The sequence below is a fragment of the Pan troglodytes genome, chromosome 19, assembly GCF_028858775.2.
Source record: "Pan troglodytes isolate AG18354 chromosome 19, NHGRI_mPanTro3-v2.0_pri, whole genome shotgun sequence".
NCBI classification, from domain to species: Eukaryota; Metazoa; Chordata; class Mammalia; order Primates; family Hominidae; genus Pan; species Pan troglodytes.
Window position 1 is genome coordinate 74,520,264 of NC_072417.2, and position 20,214 is coordinate 74,540,477.

General features: G+C 47.9%; 1 protein-coding gene across 10 annotated transcripts in view; it reads left to right on the plus strand.

Annotated features, from left to right (window-relative positions):
• The window catches only part of BCAS3 (BCAS3 microtubule associated cell migration factor), a 718,021-nt gene that overhangs the window by 685,192 nt on the left and 12,615 nt on the right, over positions 1-20,214 (plus strand). For all 10 annotated transcript variants that reach the window (XM_063799111.1, XM_063799112.1, XM_024350535.2 and 7 more), the window contains one exon: positions 8,313-8,480. In XM_063799111.1, coding sequence (XP_063655181.1) covers positions 8,313-8,480 — 168 coding nt within the window. The remainder of the gene's footprint in view (positions 1-8,312; positions 8,481-20,214) is intronic.

Sequence of the window (20,214 nt, forward strand, 5' to 3'; positions counted from 1 at the left end):
TTTTTTTTGAGACAGAGTCTCACTCTGTCGCCCAGACTGGAGTGCAGTGGCGCAGCCTCGGCTCACTGCAACCTCCACGTCCTGGGTTCAAGAAATCTCCTGTCAGCCTCCCAAGTAGCTGGGACTACAGATGCACGCCACCACACCCGGATAATTTTTATATTTTTTAGTAGAAATGGGGCTTCACCATATTGGTCAGGCTGGTCTCAAACTACTGACCTCAGGTGATCCACCTGCCTTGGCCTCCCAAAGTGTTGGAATTACAGGTGTGAGCCACTATGCCCGACCAACTTTTGTTTAATACAGTTTTTCATAATACTATCTGATCTGATGCTCACAACAGCTCTGGAACCCAAATATTTGTTTCCCTGTTTTATAGGTTTATTATTTTCCTAGGCTGCTTTAAGGAATTACCATAAACCTGGTGACTTAAAACAACAGATGTATTCTCTTGTATTTCTGGAGGCCAGCATTCTGAAATCGGGGTGTGAGCAGGGCCATGCTGTCCTTCCTTGTTTCTTCTGGCTTCTCACCACTCCTGGCATTACTTGGCTTAGGCAGGATAACTCACATCTGTCTTTGTCTTCACATGGGCTTCTTCCTTCTGTGTCTCTGATCCCCTCTTTTCTCTTTTAAGGACACCAGTCATTGGATTTAGGACCCACCCTAAATCCAGGATGATCTCAACTTGAGATCCTTAATTACATCTGCAAGGACCCATTTCCAAATAAGGCCACATTCTGAGGCTCCTGCTGGACATAACTTTTGGGAGGTGTGGTGGGGTGGAACACCATTCTACCCATCGCAGTGGATAAGGAAAGCAAAGTTCAAAGAGGGGAAATGACTCTCCCAACGTCATGCAGTGAGAAAGTAACAAGAGCTGGCATTTGAACCCAGGTCTTCTGCTTAACATATGCCTTTAATTGGATAAAAACAAGACTCTTATGGTATAACTGCTGATTGTTATCTGGTTTGTAGAAAATGAAATTGGTAGCTTTTACCCTAGGATACCTCAAATATCAGACACCATTTTCTGGAAGTATACTATTGTTAACGACATTGAAACTATTAGTGCCAATGTGAACCCCTTAAATGGGCATCATTTATTTATTTTCTGTGTCATAAATGGGGAAATTAAGACCTAGAGGGATGATTCTGCTGAGAGAGAAAAAGAATTAAAAAAAAAAAAAAAAAGACCCAGACGGAGTAGCAACTTGCCCAGAGTAACCAGAAAAGTTAATGGGAGAATTCCAGTTATGACTCAGATGTAATCTATGTTCTAAGCTTTAAAGTGTGCATTATGCAATTGCATATTTTGCAGTTGTGAAAATGGTCTCCTTGTCAAAATAACTGTGTTAGATTGCAAAGAAATTCTTAGTCCAATTGCTGTTGAACTCCTTTTCCCTGGCTCAGGACCATGCGATATGATACACATAATATATAACATAATATAATATCTGATCTATATCTATATCTATCTCACTGTGGGAGAACGCTGGCTCGTATAATTGGCCATCAGATGTGTCCACAGGTATAATATATAATATAGCTGTGGTATATATAATATATCTGTGGACACATCTGATGGCTAATTATATGAGCCAGGGTTCTCTAAGGAAACAACTAATAAAAGAGATATCTTCAGAGATGCATAGATATAAGAAGATTTATTTTGGGAATTGGAAATGGAGGTCAAGAAGTCCCACTGTCTGCTGTCATAAGGTGAAGAACCAAGAAGGCTGGTGGTATATAACCAGGGGAGCTGATGGTGTAAGTCCCGGTCCAAGTTCAAAGGCCTGAGAACCAGGAGTACCAGTGTCCAAGGGCAGGAATTAGTGTCCTAACTCCGACAGAGAGAACAAATTTGCCTTTCCTCCACCTTTTTAATATATTTAGGCCCTCAGTTGAATGATGCCTGCCCACAATGGTGAGGGCAATCTTCTTTCCTCAGTCTACCAACTCGAATGCTAATCTCTTCCAGAAACACCCCCCAGACACACCCAGAAATAAGCCTTGCTGGCTATCTGGGCATCCTTTAGCCCAGTCAAGTTGATACATGAAATTGACCATTGCACCAAGAAGAGCTAATGTCCTCAGCCTGTGCTTATGGGAACCAACTTGTAGTGTGGAGAAAGGGGTGCTCCCCGCAGCAGCACTCTTAAGCTCCGTTTGGTGAGCAGTTTGGTAAGCTTGCCAAGGAGGCTCCCCTCTACACTGGTTCCCCTCATCATGCCTGGGATCATTTCTTAGTTATTGTAGACGTCATCATCACAACCTCTCACCAAGGAGGGCTTACATCTTGCAAAGCACTGCTTAATGCAGGTTTTGCTTTTGGTATCTGGCCTCCCTGGTGGTTAGAAATCTGATCAACAGGCTCTCAGCAAAATCCATACCTGGGCAGAACCTCATTAATGCAAAGCGGAGGCTGTGCCACAGTCTCTTAAATAGCTAGAGTGTGATTAGACACTATCAGCTTAGAGGAGCATCCTACCTGTCCCCCTCCACCTGCAGTCACTAGGCTTCCTTGCCTCTTTAACAATGGTATACAAAGGCAAAGCACGTGTTCCCCCAGCCTCCCCAGGAGCTACCAGCTTGCCAGCTGTCACAGCATGCCTTTAATGGGTTTGTGAAACCCAAGAACCTGACCCATTTCTCCTCTGGGGAAAGAGTATAACACAGGATGCCAAGCTGGGAAGCAGGATTTGGGACACTCACCTGGATGAGACCAGCTCTCTCTGCCGTCCTAGACAGATTGTTTTGTTTTTTCCAATTTCCAGGATCTCCAAATCTAAAATAAGTGCACAGAAGGCAGTAGAGTAAAATTGTGACATTGTTTTCTGCTCACTTATCTTCTTCTTCCTTCCTCTCTTTTAATTTTAACTCCACTTTCTGCCTACTCTGACCCTAGATATTCAGGCTCTGGTACCCCACCCAAAGGGTGTTGACTGCAAACTGACTGTCAAATTTCATAATTAGTCAATAAACGAACCTGTTTTGAGCAAGCATGATGTACAAAGTTCGGTGCCTATTTTCATTATGGAGGAATTCATGCCCTCGGGAGCTTCTAAACTAGTTAGAAAAGCAGTTCATGTGAACAGTGTAAGGCAGTACGGAAATAAGGCCACAGGAATGATCTAATTAACCTGGGGTCCACAGGTGGGTTTCAGAGGCATCCATAGATGCCCCAGAATTGCCCGCATAATTTTATGTATGCAAGCACACATTTTTTGAGTAAGTGCTTAGCTTTCATCAACTTCACCTGGAAAGATAGAGCACCTTTTATGCCGTTAGAGTTTGAGCAAGAGTAGTCTTTATACCTTCGGTAGTTGAGCAGGTAAGACTTGAACTCATTCTTAGAAAATAGTATTCAGGGCAGGAGGCAGCCCTGAAAGGCAAGAATCCCCAGGAGATAGCCTGCGAAGACTGTTGCACTTACAACCAGATGCCTCATGTCTCTGAAACTCAGTAAGATGGAAACCTATACAATGGTGATCATTGCTGCTTCCCGTAGTTTGGTGAAGTCACATAAGCTCCTCTTTTTTTTTTTTTTTTTAACTCACTCTGAACCTTGTACAGTGCTCGACTCATATCATAGTGGACACTAACAAATATTTGATATATGTGTGAGTTAACTGAAATAACAAATGTGAGAGGGCTTTGTAAATAGCAGAGCACTGCTTCAACAAAAGATGTCTGTTGCCAGGAGTGTGTATTTTGTCCTTTGCAAACAGCCTGCGCTAAGTGAGCGTCTTCTCCCTGCTTGAAACTGACCCTTTCCCCTGTAATGGGACTCAAAGGGCCAGCTCATCTGATGGAGTGTCCCTGGGCTGGTCAGATGAATGATAGCTGTGCTGTCAACATGGACAAGATGTGCAGTTTCCCAAGAGCCCAGAGATGACCTCATCCTCCAAGGGCTTGGCCTCTTCACCCCAGTGCCTGCTGAAACACACCTGCAGCCTCGCTGTCACTCTGGGACAGGGAGATTCCAGGAGCACCTTTGCTGTCCTCAGCAAAGAGGCTACGAGGGGTGGAAGGGAAAGAGACAGCGGGTATGGCAGAGCCTCTGATGGGACTCCTAGCAGGATAAGCAGGACCACTGATTGTATCCTCTCTATGACGTCTCAGGATGGTAGAAATGATCAGGTGCTTCTTTGCTGAACACTTCTGATATCTCTCATCTTCGCTCCTCAACTTCCTAGCTGTGCGCATGCGAAGAGAGAACAGACCCACTATCAAATTTTGTTTCTCCTGTGTGCCATCCCATAAGCAAGGTGACTCATCGTCATCACCACCAAACTCCAAGCAACTCGGGCTGGTTGGGAGTGGGAAGGGTTTTTAAATGTCATTGGTTGAAGGTGACAGGAGTTCTCAAAATGGTAGGAAAGATAGAAGTGGTTTACACATATTGTGGTTCTTGGCCAGGCGCAGTGGCTCATGCCTGTAATCCCAGCACTTTGGGAGGCGAAGGTGGGTGGATCACTTGAGCACAGGAGTTTGAGACCAGCCTGGGCAACATGATGAAACCCCATCTTGACAAAAAATTAGCTGGGCATGGTGGTGCACACCTGTAGTCCCAGCTACTCAGGAGGCTGAGGTGGAAGGATCTCTTCAACCCAGGAGGTTGTGGCTGCAGTGAGCCGTGATTGCACCACTGCACTTTGGTCTGGGCAAAAGAGTGAGACCCCGTCTCAAAACAAAACAAAACAAAACAGTTCTCCACTGCAGGTGTTGCTGAGGGAAACAGTGTGTGAGCTGACAGAATGAGCCCAAGCTAAGAATTAGAAACCCTTGTTCCAGATCTGTTGCTCAGAGACTTTGAACATGTCACTTAACTTCTCAGAGCTTCCAGTTTCACCACCATAAATGGGGGATAGTACCTCTACCACCTCTCAGGATCATTATGATAGTCAGAATTTATGATGATGCCTTAAGTGTTATAAAGGCATACATATTTGTCATTAAGAACATATACATGAACACACCTATTACATACAGAACACTCACTATGTGTCAGTGAGTGTTTTACATTTATCTACTGCAGTCCTCACAACAGTCCTATGTGGTTGTATTGTTTTTCCATTTTTATGGATGAGGAATCAGAGACGCATGCCTGGAATCATACAGCTCACGTGTTAGTCTTTCTTGAAGTCCAGGCCTATTTCCATCCGCCACTATGACACTAGCTCATGATTCTTTTCTCCTGCGTACTGTTACTTTATCCCTTAAAATATTACATATCCCTCTGGCCTTTACCATCTCTTATGGACTGGGCCCAACCTCTTACCCTAACCTTTCTTGCTATAACATTGATTGATTGATTGATTGACTGATTGAGTGATTGACTGAGAGTCTCACTCTGTCACCCAGGCTGGAGTGCAGTGGCTCAATCTCGGCTCACTGCAACCTCTGCCTCCCAGGTTCAAATGATTCTCCTGCCTCAGCCTCTCGAGTAGCTGGGATTGCAGGTGCCCGCCATCATGCCCAGCTAACTTTTGTATTTTTAGTCAAGATGGCGTTTCACCATGTTGTCCAGGCTGGTCTCAAACTCTTGGCCTCAAGTGATCTGCTCACCTTGGCCTCCCAAAGTGCTGGGATTACAGGCGTGAGCCACTGTGCCTGGCCCAATTTCTTTTGTTTGTTTTCTTCCTGCTTTGGCTTTTGATATTCCTCTTGGTCCTGCTGTCAGCCCACCTGCCTTGACCTCTGAACACAGTAATGCAAACATTAACTGAGCTCCTTTCTAGAGACAGACCTCCTGCTCTTGTGAAGTGAGAAAACAAATGGTCATTCTCTTCCCAATTTTCCAGGCTCTGAAACATCTCTGTCCATAAGAAAGCTGAGTGTATAGCAGCCAGGTGAGGTGGCACACACCTGGAATCCCAGCACTTTGGGAGGCCAAGACAGGTGGATCGTTTGAGATCAGAAGTTCAAGACCAGCCTGGCCTACGTGGTGAAACCCCGTCTCTACTAAAAACACAAAAATTAGCCAGGCATGATGGCACATGCTTGTAGTCCCAGCTACTCGGGAGGCTGAGACACGAGAATCGCCTGGACCCAGGAGGCAGAGGTTGCCGTGAGCCAAGATCATACCACTGCACTCCATCCTGGGCGACAGAGTGAGACTGTCTCAAAAAAAAAAAAAAAGTTGAGCCAACAGGGAGGAGGAGGGCCCACGTTTTCTTGTTATCATTAAGTCCTTGCGTCGCATGCAGACCCTTCAGAGAAATGGTGATGCTTTAGCACTGTAGCACTAGATCTTGTCAAATAAGGTCTAGTGGGGGAAGTGCTGGAAGTGGGGACTTTGCTTAATCTCTTCACTCCTGTGAGACAGGGCAAAGGGTTATTAATTCTAGTTTAGAGATGGAAAAGGAGCTAGAAGGACTGGCTGTGCATCACGCAGTGAGTCGGCAGCAGAATCAGAAGCTTAGTGGATGTCAGCAGTCCTGTGTGTCCCTGGGGAGCTAGGCACCTGGGAGTTGTTGCCAAGGGTGGTTGAGTGTTGGCTCTGAGCTTGGCACTGCCAGTGCACAGCTCTAGCACAGTTCAGGCCTTGGGAGAACTATCTGACACCCAGCCGTGCACCCCCATTTTCCAGAGCCTAGCTTACCAGATCTACAGCCTGACCCTACTTGATGGAGAGAGGTGGCAGAGGGAGCTCCCCATTCTCAAGTCCTACCTGACAAGCTGATCCCAAGCAACCCACTCCTAAGGTGGGCCTCTTCTTGGGGAGATGCCCTTATAGATGCTGCCCATTCTCCCAGTGCCAGGAATCTTCCCTACAATTAGGTACGAGATAAATCAAAGCCAAACTTGGCTGACAAAATTCAGGAGCCAGTAGTGACCCCTGCCACACATATAAATCGCAGCAGGCTGGCCAAGGGCCTTTGTCTGGCCAGGAGAGTTCAGGATTATCTGGCCCTCTTTGCTGATGTATGGAGTCACCGGCTGTCGGAGTGTTTACTAACGGTTATCACCTCAATGCTGTGGCCATTATCAGAGGCAGGGCCGCCTGCCGAGGCTGGGGCTCGCACCCTCTCTATTACCACCTGTCATTGGCAGGGAGTGTGTGCTGACACTGCCCAGCCCTCACTGCCTGGCGAAGATAGTTTCTGACGGCTGATCAAAGAGGAGAAGCAAGGCCTGATAAAGAGTGTGTGTTTCGTGTACTTTTAACTTTGGGAAACGTTGGCATTTGCATTTTTTCCCCATCTTCCCGATGCTGGCAGGAACCAAGCCCAATAAATGCAGTGGATTCAGTTACCTAATCGCTGGGGAAATGGTATGTGCTTAAAGCAACAGAGCGTGACTATAATCTCCTTCCAAGAGAGAGTGGATGAAATAAGCTTTCACAGAAGACTTGCTGTATAATAAAGTAGAATAATTCAAATTCGGACTTTGAAGTGATCTCGCATGTAAGATCTAATCTTAGCGTTCAGCAGAACACCACAGACGTTTTGGAATTGGGGAGCAGCTTTGGCTTAAGGACAGACCCTTGCCAAAGATGCTATCACCCACCTCCTTGCTGGTATCCCCCAAAGTAATTCCCTGGTTGTTCATATGCCCTTGTGTAGCTGGGAGACCAGGTAGTGAAGTAGAACTTGTTCTCAACTGAGGCATCAGGAGAGCGAGTTCTTGGACCTCGTCTGCCACAGACTTGCTCTTCCATCTTGGGCCATAACTTCTCTGAGCTCCAACTATAAAATGAGGAAGTTGGTTATAGGTTATAGAATATAATGGTTAAGAAAGCTTTAAAAACATTAGGCTATATAACCCCTTCTTTAAATGAAAATTTATTTATTTATTTATTTATTTGTAGAGACAGGGTCTCGCTCTGTTGCCCAGGCTGGTCTCAAAGTCCTGGTCTCAAGCAATCTTCCCGCGTTGGCCTCTCAAAGTGTTGGGATTGCAGGTGTAAGGCACCACTCCCCGCCCTAAATGAAATTTTAGATGGAATCCCATTGTATCAAAAAGAGGAAAGTAAGGATCCGTTTGGGTTGAACCTGGGAAGGGGGTTGCCTTCCCCGTCCCACTTCTGAAGGTGGTCCCTGAAGACCAGGGGAACCCTGTAGCTCCTCAGAAACAGTTGTAAAACCACCAGCCTCAGTGTCACGGAAGTCACTCCAGAGGTCTGCACTCTCTCAGCGGCATGAGCTATTTCTCCTGCGCTACCCAGTCTGTTCGCGGCGTGCTTCCATCCTACAGGAAGGCTACAATGGACCCTGGGTATGGAGAGGAGCGGGTGGGAGGTAGACAAGAATGGCCTGCTCCCTGAAGGTGTGGACTCAACGTCAGATGTCCCGTGTGTGCCACAGGTACCTTTGACCGGAGCGTGACCCTGCTGGAGGTGTGCGGGAGCTGGCCCGAGGGCTTCGGGCTGCGGCACATGTCCTCCATGGAGCACACGGAGGAGGGCCTCCGGGAGCGACTTGCCGACGCCATGGCCGAGTCACCCAGCCGGGACGTCGTGGGATCCGGAACAGGTAAAGGTGTCATCAGACTTCTAGCCTGATTTGGTCAGGACCAGCACCTGTTGGTGCAGAGCTTCTCTGGAATCGTTTGTGGGCATATGTTTGTTTTTGCTGTTGGTTTCTTTAGTTAGCACTCCGGTGGCTGTCCGTCTGAGGAGCTCTGGTGTTGGGAAACCCTGTGTAAAGGCGAGCTCCCAGTGGAACTGCCCCTCCCACATGGAATACCACATGCAGGATTGCCATGATCAACACCACTGTGCAAGCGGCTCCCAGAAGGACACTTTCCTCCTTTGGGGGTGTCCCCACGTCTTCCAGCAGCGCTCAGGCACTGAGTCCTCAGGTTGTACCTCTTCAGACACGCTGGAGACTTAGAGATTGGCAAGTCTCAGTAGGGCCTGCCAACCTGAGCGGAGTAAGCATGAAGCAGACTGGGCTGGTTTCAGCCCCTACCAGCTTTTCCTCATGCTGCCTTTGGCCTTGCATTCTTGCCTCTGAGTGAGTCCAGCAACTAGGGTCTGGGTGGCTTCCTGCATCCCAGAGCAATCAGAAGACATCCTTAAATGATGAGTGAGCCCTGGCCCAGGCAAGTGCACGTTCGTGTGCGCACACACGCAAACACACACACACAACATGCACTCAGGAAAGCCACCAATCATCCATCTCCAGTACAGCTGTAATACAGCCTGCCTCTTCTTTCCAAAACCCTTCTTTGTTCTAGATAGCTGTGCTGTTAGTGACTGCCCTAGCCCTGCTTTTGTGCTGACAGAGGCTGCCCCAGCAGGCCTCTTCCCAGCTTTCAGAGGGAACTTTCTGTTGGGTGCAGCTGACTCTGGCTAGAGGCCTTTTCTCTCCTGCTTGCCTGAGTCCTCTCAAGACTCTGTCACTCTGCTGTGCACTGCTCCGTTCCCGCTCCACATGCCTCCCTGCAAAGAACCCCAGTAAGGAGAAACTTACAACCCCGGGGCAGGTGCTGATCAGGACCAGCAAGATTCAGAGTCAGAGCACTGAGGCAGGGCTTGAAATGTCTGACATCGTCACACAGTCCCACTTCCCCGTGGCTCCTCCAGATCTTTAGATGTTTAGGTTTATAGTCAGGCGTTTCCCTCACCCATCCCCATGCCAGTCCCTCTGTTCCTTCACTAAGACGTGTCATCTCCACAGCACTAGCTGTGTGGCCTGCCCATGGTGCTCCTGTAATAACTGGCAGATGAACAGGATGGAAACGATGGGTGCAAGGGAGGAAGAGGAGGAGCTTGGCTACATGGGTAGCATGTCATCATGCCATTGTTCTCCCAGCTGGACCCAGAGATGAGAAGCATTTACCAGGGCTTGACTTCGCTTCCCCTGGAAGGGGGCCTAAGTGAGGAATGTGGCTTACGGCACAGCCTTTTGCCTGCATCTCTGGGGTCCCTAGCCAGCCTCGGCTCACATAAACCGGAGCCCGGTGCCACTGGACCCATCCCCGGCAGCCTCCCTCTTCCGAGGCCTGGAGGAGCTCCTGGGTGGCTCTTCTCTCCCACCGCCTTCTCAGGAGCCCCTTGGAGCATCTCACTGTCATCCGGCAAGAGGATTTGAAGGTGCATTGAGTCACAGCTGTGGAACTTCAGCCTGGCATAGTAACCTGCACAGCCCTGGCAGCAATGCATCTGCCAGACAGCTGAGGGATTCAGGAGAGGCTTTGTGGCCTTAAGCAGGTTCATGAAATTAAAAAGAATAAAAAAAGAGAAAGAAAAAAAGGTAGAGGAAATTAAAACTGCATGACCCACAGGTCAGAAAATAGGAGACTCCCCCTTTTTTTTTTAGCAGAGGGATTTCATTGTCCTCCCCAAACTGTCACCAAAAGGAATTTAGTTGGTTTTCTCTGACCATATTCGATGTATGTTTTATTTTTAAGACAAAACTTTTTCTTTTTTTGTTTTTTTTTTAAGGCGGAGTCTTGCTCTGTCACCAGACTGGAGTGCTATGGCACAATCTTGGCTCACTACAACCTCCACCTCCCAGGTTCAAGCAATTCTCCTGCCTCAGCCTCCTGAGTAGCTATGATTACAGGCGCCCGCTACCACGCCCAGCTAATTTTTGCGTTTATGATAGAGACGGGGTTTCACCATGTTGGCCAGGCTGGTCTTGAACTCCTGACCTCATGATCCGCCTGCCTCGGCCTCCCAGAGAGCTGGGATTACAGGCGTGAGCCACCATGCCCAGCCTAAAACTACTCCCATTTTAAAGGCCAGTAAGCAAAGCAGATGTTATGGAAGTTACCCAGTTTCCATGGCTGAGAATCACTTTTCACATTTTCCAACTAGAGGTAAAGCATCAGCCTGGTAGTGTAGCCCAGGACTTTGAAAGGGCACCCTGGTACACCCGTGCCCAGGTCAGCCTACTGCCCGGAGGTAGTTGGGGAAATACAGTGCAACGTGGGTAAGAATTTCCAGCAAGTCACTCTTTGCCCATAGCAACATCTCAGTCCCCCTCTTTCTTCCCACAACTCTACTTCTCTAGGTGGCTTATAGGACAAATGAGGTATCCCCAAGTGTTTGCCTCTGATAGGTCCTCTGATGCACCAGAGCTAAGTCAGTTCCCTTAATGCTTTGCAGCAGGCACCACATGTGACACAGCAATTGGGACCCATGGCCTCTTTATCAAAGTATGAATGAAGCACAGAGACCAACTGAAAACTTGCTCTCATGATCCCTGACACAGAAGCCTATTCTATAGCACGCCTCACTGTTACATAGGTGTAGCCAGCCTTGATTTGTGGATTTCTGTAATGTAAAAACTCCTATTATGGCCAATTTCAACCTGTCACACAGTGTCAGCTAGCTAACAGAGGTTCTGGAGATGTAACAGTCTGTGCACTCCAGCACCTGGCTGGTAAGCTGTACCCTAGGGCAGGTCAGCTCCCCTCAAAGTAAAGTGAAACCTTTTCAAACCTCACTATTCAGAGTGGTCTGGGGGTTGAAGGATAGCTTTGGTCAAAGGATACACAGTTTCAGTCAGATGAGAAGAATAAGTTCAAGAGATGTATTGTCCAGCATGGTGACTCTAGTTAATAACAATGTATTCTTGAAAATCACTGAGAGAGCAGATTTGAAGTGTTCTCGACACAAAAAATGTTAAGTATGTGAGGTAATGCATGTTAATTAGCTCGATTTAGCCATTCCAAATGTATACATATTTCAAAACACCATGTTGTACCTGATAAATATATATAATTTTTATTTGTCAATTAAAAAATATATATATTTTTAAAAGTGTGGTCTTCAGACCCACAACAGCATCCGTAGCCAGGCGCTGGTGAGAAATGCAAAGCCTCAGGCCATGCCCAGCCCTGCTCAGCCGAGGTCTGCATTTCAGCAGGATCCTTGTGCATGCTGAAGTTTGAGAAGGTCAGTTTTAAATTATGGTTAACTTATAAGACAGATGGCAGTTCTTTGGTCCGTGATGGATGCTGACCAAATAGTTGAATTCAATCACCTATGTGATTTGCAAGTCCAGTTCTAAGATAACTGGCTGAATTGCATTTTTGCTAATATCCTTCTGCCCCTTGCCCCTGTCACCCTTCCATCTTTCCATTCGGCAAACTCCAATTCGAGCTCAATCCAACTCTGCTCTTACACCTGGGTTCCTGAAGAAAGAGCACTTATTATTCCAATTGGTGCCTCTACAGATCCATGGTCTCTACTCTCCACTGGAGCCTGCTCTGTGTTTTCCTCATAGCCCCGCCCCCATTCTCAGTTTGCACCCATCTTTTGCAGCAAAAGACAGTGCCTAGCGCAGTGTCTGCAATAGAGACGCAGAGACGATGAATTCTTACTCAGCCTCTGGCTACTTCTCAGTCCTTTTCTTCTGTCGTCCTTAGGCGTATTTCTCAAGGCCTTGTCTTGGCCCTGGTCTCTTCTCTCTCAGTACCTGGCAATCTCTGCTTCCGTGTCTCCAATTACTATCCATAAACTGATGATTTCCAAATAATTTCCAAGTTGGCTTTGTCTCCTGACCTCCAGAACCATCTATTCAGCTACCTATTGACATATCCACATGTCTACGAACTGAATTCCTCTCTTCGGGCCCTTTCCTTCTCTCGAGTTTCCCCATCCTGGTGTCCAAAGCCCTTTGAGACCAGCCACTGCCCTCGCTCCAGACTCATCTCTTGCTGCCCTGGGCCAGCTCCAGCCAAGCTAAACTCCCAGAGGGTCCCCGAGCATACGCAGTCTCTTGCCCGTGAGGCTTCTGTGCGTACTTTTCCTTTTGCCTGGAATGCTGTCTCTCAAAGCCCCCTCCTCTCTCTGTTACCCCCCTCAAAATAACTTGACTAATTCCTGCTTAGCAGACATTCCTTTCAATATTGCCTTTTCTAGAAAAATAGAATTTTTAAAGTAAACAAAACATTGACTTATTCCAACTGTTTTGTGTCTAGGTAAAGATATAACTTAATACCAGTAAAAAAGCTTTTTAAATAAACACCTGTGTACATATTAAGTACATTTTCTCTTTCAACTTTAACTCTTTCAATAACTGTAGCTGCACCTTGTCTTTCTCTTTAGTGCTCTCACACATCTGATATCAAAAGCCCAGGCCTTATGCATGGGTCCAGATCCGTGTGTAAAGTATTCCTTTTTTTTTTTTTCTGAGACGGAGTTTCGCTCTGTTGTCCAGGCTGGAGTGCAGTGGCATGATCTCGTCTCACTGCAACCTCCGTCTCTGGGTTCAAGCAATTCTCCTGCCTCAGCTTCCCGAGTAACTGGGACTCAGGTACCCACCACCATGCCTGGCTAATTTTTGTATTTTTTAGTAGAGACAGGGTTTCACCATGTTAGCCAGGCTGGTCTTGAACTCCTGGCCTGAAGTGATCTGTCCGCATCAGCCTCCCAAAGTGCTGGGATTACAGGCATGAACCATGGTGCCTGGCCCCTATTTAAAGTATTCTTGATGCATCTCTGTTGCAGGAAGTATCTGTTTGCTACTGTTAACATTTTTTTTTTCTCTGTCACCCAGACTGGAGTGCTGTGGCACGATCTCGGCTCACTGCAACCTCCACCTCATGGGTTCAAGCGATTCTCATGCCTCAGCCTCCTCTCCTCAGGCCCTTTCCTGAGTGGCCAGGACTATAGGCATGTGCCACCATGCCTAGCTAATTTTTGTATTTTTAGTAAAGACGAGGTTTCACCATGTTGGCCAGGCTGGTCTCGAACTCCTGGCCTCAAGTGATCCCAAAGTGCTGGGATTACAGGCATGAACCACGGTGCCCAGCCCCTGTTTAAAGTATTCTTGATGCATCTCTGTTGCAGGAAGTATCTGTTTGCTGCTGTTAACTTCTTCTTCTTCTTTTTTTTTTTTTTTTTTTTTTTGCTCTGTCACCCAGACTGGAGTACAGTGGTGCGATCTCGGCTCACTGCAACCTCCACCTCATGGGTTCAAGCGAATCGCATGCCTCAGCCTCCTCTCCTGGGGCCCTTTCCTGAGTGACTAGGACTACAGGCGTGTGCCACCATGCCCAGCTAATTTTTGTATTTTTAGTAGAGATGGAGTTTCACCATGTTAGCCAGGCTGGTCTCAAACTCCTGGCCTCAAGTGATCTGCCCACCTCAGCCTCCCAAAGTGCTGGGATTACAGGCATGAACTGCAGTTCCTGGCCCCCATTTAAAGTATTCTTGATGCATCTCTGTTGCAGGAGTATCTGAGTATCTGTTTGCTGCTGTTAACTTCCTTTTTTTTTTTCTCTCTCTGTCACCCAGGCTGGAGTGCAGTGGCACGATCTCGGCTCACTGCAACCTCTGCCTCCAGGGTTCAAGCAATTCTCATGCCTCAGCCTCCCAAGTGGCTAGGACTACAGGCATATGCCACCACGCTCGGCTAATTTTTGTATTTTTAGTAGAGACAGGGTTTCACCATGTTGGCCAGGCTGGTCTCAAACTCCTGACCTCAAGTGATCTGCCTGCCTCAGCTTCCCAAAGTGTTGGGATTACAGGCATGAGCCACTGCACCCAGCCTGCTGTTGACTCTTAAGTGCTCACAGAGTCAGCTCTCAGGGTCCGGGAGACTGTCTGTTCCCCGTGACTGTTCCTTCCTGCGGCCCCGGGCTCACTGATTCTTCTTTACAGTGACAGCATTAAAGATAGGAAAAGGCTTCATCTTTTCCTGCCTGCCGTCTCTTTAACAGTCTCTGCCCTAGCCAGAAGTAGTTATTCTTGGGGATAACATAGTGGGCTCAGTCTTTGCCTCTTACCTTCTGTCATATACATATTTTACTTCCTGACCTAGTTCACCCACATCTATAACCCTTCACAAAACAATATTACGGCCAGTGCATTCTAGTACTTCCTTTTCTTCTATTATTCTAAGAATTATCTTGTACTTTCTATTTTATTTCATTTTTTAAAAAATGCACTCATGACCCACTAAAGTGATTTCACAATACATTGGTGAATGGCAATCTGCGCTTTGAAAGTCAATGCTCTAGCTTGTTCACCTAAATCCTCTGAGTTTTCCCATTTATGTATTAATTAGTCTGCAGAAAAGGCTTTAAGATTATGTTCAACTAAAGCTCTTCCAAAGATTTCTGTCAGAAGCTACTTTTATGTACTGAAAGGGCTGCACCTTTCTTTTTCTCTTGTTAACATAAAAAGCACACTTTGAACATTAGGCAGTTTTTAAGTGATCACAGGATGGTTTCAGCAAGTTAATAACAAATATTTGTTGATTGCTATGTTTTGCAAAAGATGACCTAAAAGCACTATTTGTGTGTGTGTGTGTGTGTGCGCGCGCGTGCGCGCACATGTGTGTGTACTAATAAAGTCTTTCATTTTAAGACGGTAAAAAGTAAGCTCCCAACAAATATGAGCTGTTTTTACTGGAGTCGATCAGATATGTACCAAATAACTAATCCAAATATCTCAGTGTATTGGACCCCTCTCCTGCCTCTAGAATCAGCTCTTCCAAAGGGCCTTGGAACTCCTGCCTGGGTCAGTATGGAGGGCTGGGAACTTTTTCAATCTAAGGCTACATTTCCAATAGGGATCATATCAGCCCCATCCCATACCAGGTTGCCACATGATCAGATGACAATAATTGTAGGCACCAGTACCATGTGTTAATTATCTTTTTTTTTTTTTTGAGATGGAGTCTCACTCTGTCACCCAGACTAGAGTGCAATGGCACAATCTCAGCTCACTGCAGCCTCCACCTCCCATCATGTTCCAGCGATTCTCCTGCCTCAGCCTCCTGGGTAGCGTGGATTACAGGCATGCGCCACCATGCCCAGCTAATTTTTGAATTTTTAGTAGAGACAGGGTTTCACCATGTTGGCCAGGCTGATCTCAAACTCCTGACCTCAGGTGATCCACCCACCTCGGCCTCCCAAAGTGCTGGGATTACATGCATGAGCCACCACACCGGGCCAATTATCTTTTAGCCATCCCTACTCTCTGGTCAGTCTCATTTTAAAAGCAGATAATTGATTTATCAGTATTCGCTACAGAAAGTAGTTGACCACATTTGACTTTGCAGACATTTCAGAAGATGTGGTGGTGGTAGTGGTTAGAATTTTCTGCATCCCACATATTTTTAAAATCTGCAATTTAGAGAGAACTTTATCCAGTCCAGCCCTAGGGGTAGATAGATGCATCCTACTGGCCCAACTCATTGCAAGGCCATGGAAATAGGAACTGACAGTGTTGCCCCAGAAAGCTGGAGAAGTGACATTTACATGTGTTATGTGGGCCTCTCAGGTCCCTTTCCCAAACCTGAGATTCTCTGATTCTAAGTGAAAGGTGAGCCTCCTTTATGGGTCCTGGGTTAGCCACGCTGTTCCTGTCCTAAGCAAACCCGCAGGTTGTGTGAGCTGAAGATGCTGCCTTCACAGGGCCATCGTGGCTCATAGCCCCATAGGTCACGTTCCCTGCTTCCCTACCACACACAACCACCAAGCTGCTTTGATCTTTCCAGAGAATCTTCTCTCCTCTTCCTACAGCCACTCTATCAGGCAAACTGGTATTTACCCCAGATACCCAGGAAGGGTTAGTCTTTCGGCCTCCTGAAAGTAGGAATCGCTCTCCTCTCCAGGATCCCCAGTGTGGCCGCCCATGAGACCCAGTCTTGTCTTTTAATTTTTTCCTCCAAGCCTTACCTCTCCAACTTCCTGGGTCCCCTTCTCAAGATGCACAAGGGTGATTCATCTGTGCAAGCCATAGCTTCTGGCTTGGTCTGGCTCTCTTGCCAAAGTCTCTAGGTTTCTCTGGGTAATATCTCTGATTGCCCATTGCTCCTAAAATTGCACCTGGCTCAGCAAATGCTATCACCCAAGCAACTTAGCCAGAACCTAGGGCTTTTCCTCTGCCTTATCTAATTGGGCCCTGGAGTTTTCCTCCTTCTACAGCATCTACAAAAGTTCTCTCAGTGTCTTCTCTTAATGACCTCATCAGTGGCCCAACGTGATCTTTCTGTGGTTGGGGCAGGCAGGGTCTCCATCGGTATCTGCCAGTTTCTTCCCCAATAGGCTGGAGAAAAATAAGAGAGACAAGTTTCCTACCCTCAAAGAGATTAAAGCCCCAGAGGAGGCCACAATACTGAATGGTGGGTCTGTTTCTCTCTGACTTCTACCCCCAGCTTCCCGCTGGGCCTCCCTAGCTGAGCTGGACCAAGTGGAAGTCAGGAGTGCTCCCCTGCCCACAGGGCATGGTCTTTCTAGGATGCAGAGGCAAAGCTGGAACTCCCCAGTGCCTAATGCCCTGATTGCTGAGGGTGAGAGAAGAAAGTGTCCCCAGAGGCACAGGGCCACCAGATAGAGGGCCCAGTCCCACCAGCAGGTCACAAGCATCCCTACTCAGGACAAGAGGGAGCAGCTGCGCCAGCGAGACTGTGGGACAGCCGGTGGCCTCGGCAGGGGTGGTGTTGTTGGTGTTGCTATTTGTGTCTCGGTTCAGTGTCGGATTGCCTATTCCTAGCTATTTTCCACTGGCAGGAGAGGCCAAATCTGAGAGTCCTTTCAGTTCCCAGCACCAAGCTCCCGCTATTGGGAAGAATGTGGTGTTTTTTTCCCCTTTTCGATGGGATTTGAAGCCCTCATCAAGCAATGGGGTAAACCTGTGACCCTGGGCAAGTGCCTTTCCCTCTCTGGGCCAGTTTCTTCCTCTGTGACACAGTGTGGGGAGGAGGAGCTAGTAAATGTAGTAATCGTTGGCCTCCTATAACTCTGATGTCCTGGCTGCTGCAGGGAGCACTCGGTCTCTCTCTTTTACTCCTCTCCACGATAGCAGTGGCCACACCTCCCGTGGGACTTGTACGCCTAAGACTCTGCCTGCCACATAAATGTCCTCTAATTGTCAGAGCACTGCCAGGTAGACCTTCCCCTCTCCAGTTTACAAAGGAGGAAACGAAAGATTTGAAGTGAGAGTATAACTAAAAGATGTGGGATTAAAATAAGAAATTTGGGAAGAGGTTCCAGTTATTAAGATCCTGCCGGTCTCCCATGGTCTGAAGGGTTGGAATTTTATCAGTTATTCTCACCTTTTATTCAGAATAAGTAGGGATCCAGCAGAGGAAGGGGACTGTCACTAGCAGGGCCTGCCTTGACTGCCATTGCACTTCCCTGCTCAGAAAGTGTCCAGGCCTGCACATTGCACCCAGGCTCCTTGCCATCATGTTTCTGTCTCTTACAGGCCTTCCCCACCTTCCCTTCCAGCCTGACCTCCCACCCCTTCTGCAGTAACCTCTGCATATTTCACCTCCTCCACCTTCTTGCCAATATAGGATCCCAGCATCCCCAGCATGCACCCTGTTACCTGGCCCTGGTGCATGTTGGTCACCCCTCAGGACCGCTGCCCTCCCATCCTGCCCAGTCGTCATCTTAGGCCAAGCTCAAATCTCACCTCCTCTGTGTTGCTTTCCTTGACCATGAAGCCAAATGTGTGCAACTCTCTCTGTCTCTGAATTTCTGCACCACCTACTTGCTGGATACTTGGCCCTGGGCAAAGAGTGTATGCTGCCTTTTCCATTAACTTGCTCACCAATTCCCTTCGTTTTGCCACTGGAAAAGGGCCGGCCCTGGTGGTCCCTTCAGCCCCTCCCTCACCCATACTCCCACGAGTGTCTTGACCCACTACTGGTTCTTTGAACTGAGTCTGAACCATCTTTGTTGTCCCCAACCACCAGCCTTCTCCCTGCCCAGCAACCAGCACTGGAAGGAGAGCCAGGCTGAGCCTCAGTTAATGTTTGTTGAGTGACTGGATGGGTTTCTGTGGCCCCTGAGAGGTAAATGAAAGCCAGTCAAAGCAATGGGAATAGTTATTGATTAAAAGTCACACTTGTTAATTTCTGGCCAGGTCTCAAATCTGATTCTGGGTAGATCATTTCCCCCACCCCACCTTCGTCACTAAGGCTACTGGAAGCCCCGCCAGGGGCAGAGCTGTAATGGAAGTTTGGGCTGAGACTCTCCTCTGCATATTTCTTAGTTGTCTAAAGTCACTTTTCAACTCTTTCACCAAGGCACAGTGATTCCTATCAACAAGGAGGAAGTGCCAGTGTGACCTCTGTGACCCTTCAGAGTCCCCTCTCCAGGTGCTGCCCCAACATGAAAGCAGGAATTACTGTGGAAAGGCACAGGCTTGGACTGAGGGGCTGTGGGAGGGCTGTTGGACCCCCAGAGCCCGGCTCTCCTCTGGAAGCATTAACATAGGTAAATGGTTAACAAAAGGGAGGATTTCTCCCTGTTCCTCCTCTGCCACAGTATTGACTGTTAACCACTGACCTTTCTGTGAGGTGTGAGATTCTGAACAAAGTTGAACGCGGTCATGGATGGTTAAATTCCCACCTTTCCCTTCTGCCCTTGCCTCTGCCCCTCTGCCTTCTCGAAACATGGCCCGAGATGTGGAGGCCACCCCCTGGATGTGGTGGCTGCTGAGAGAGGGAGACACACTTGCTCACAGAAAATGAAAGTTGGCAATGACCCTCTGACCCTTTAGGAATCCAGAATCTTGGCTCCTAGAAGCCATAGAGCACTGTACCAAGAAGGCCAAGCCAAGCCAATCCGATTGAACTTAACGGAGAAGTGAAGTTCCCTAGTAGAAGAAGGCATTTTGGAGCCCATCCCGGAAACAGCTTTCCAGCCTTGGCCTTTTACTTATTTCTTCCTGCCCACTCCTCCTCCCACGTCACCCCTGCCCCCAGGGACCTGCCGGCCCACTGCATAAGACATTTTTTAATTTGCTGGCAAAATCCCCCAGCACCAGGCTTCGCAGCCCTCCCCTGTTACCCACATATGTTTTATGGGGTGTAGCCCGCTAGCTTGCAGTTCCACCCCTCTGCGCCCTTCACTGAGTTTTGGGAGAAGCGCCATCCAGTCGTGTCACTTGTTCAGGATGACTTTTCCATTCCGTGCCCGCTGCGTTCGTTTTCCTGGAATGTTCCCATCATCTCCCAGCTCCAGTTGGCCAGGGCCAGCGTGCCATCTCCATGCTGTTGTGTGTGACTGTTTGGTGCTGACCCGAGGGGTGGGTTGGTGGAGTATGAGCCTGGGCTGGGTCCTTATAAGGCCTGGAGTTTCTTGGTTTCATGCGTTATCCATCCCCGACCACTGAGAGCTGAGTAGGATCCTGTGGTTAGTGCCCTTGAGCTGGTCTTTGTGACCTTTCTCTAAGCAGCCCAACCATACACTGCCATGCAGCTTTGAACTTCAGACCTGGTTTCTAAATCCATGGAAGCTGAGAGGAGGAAGAAAATCTGAGGGGTTACCCAGGATGCCGGCTTTCTCTCT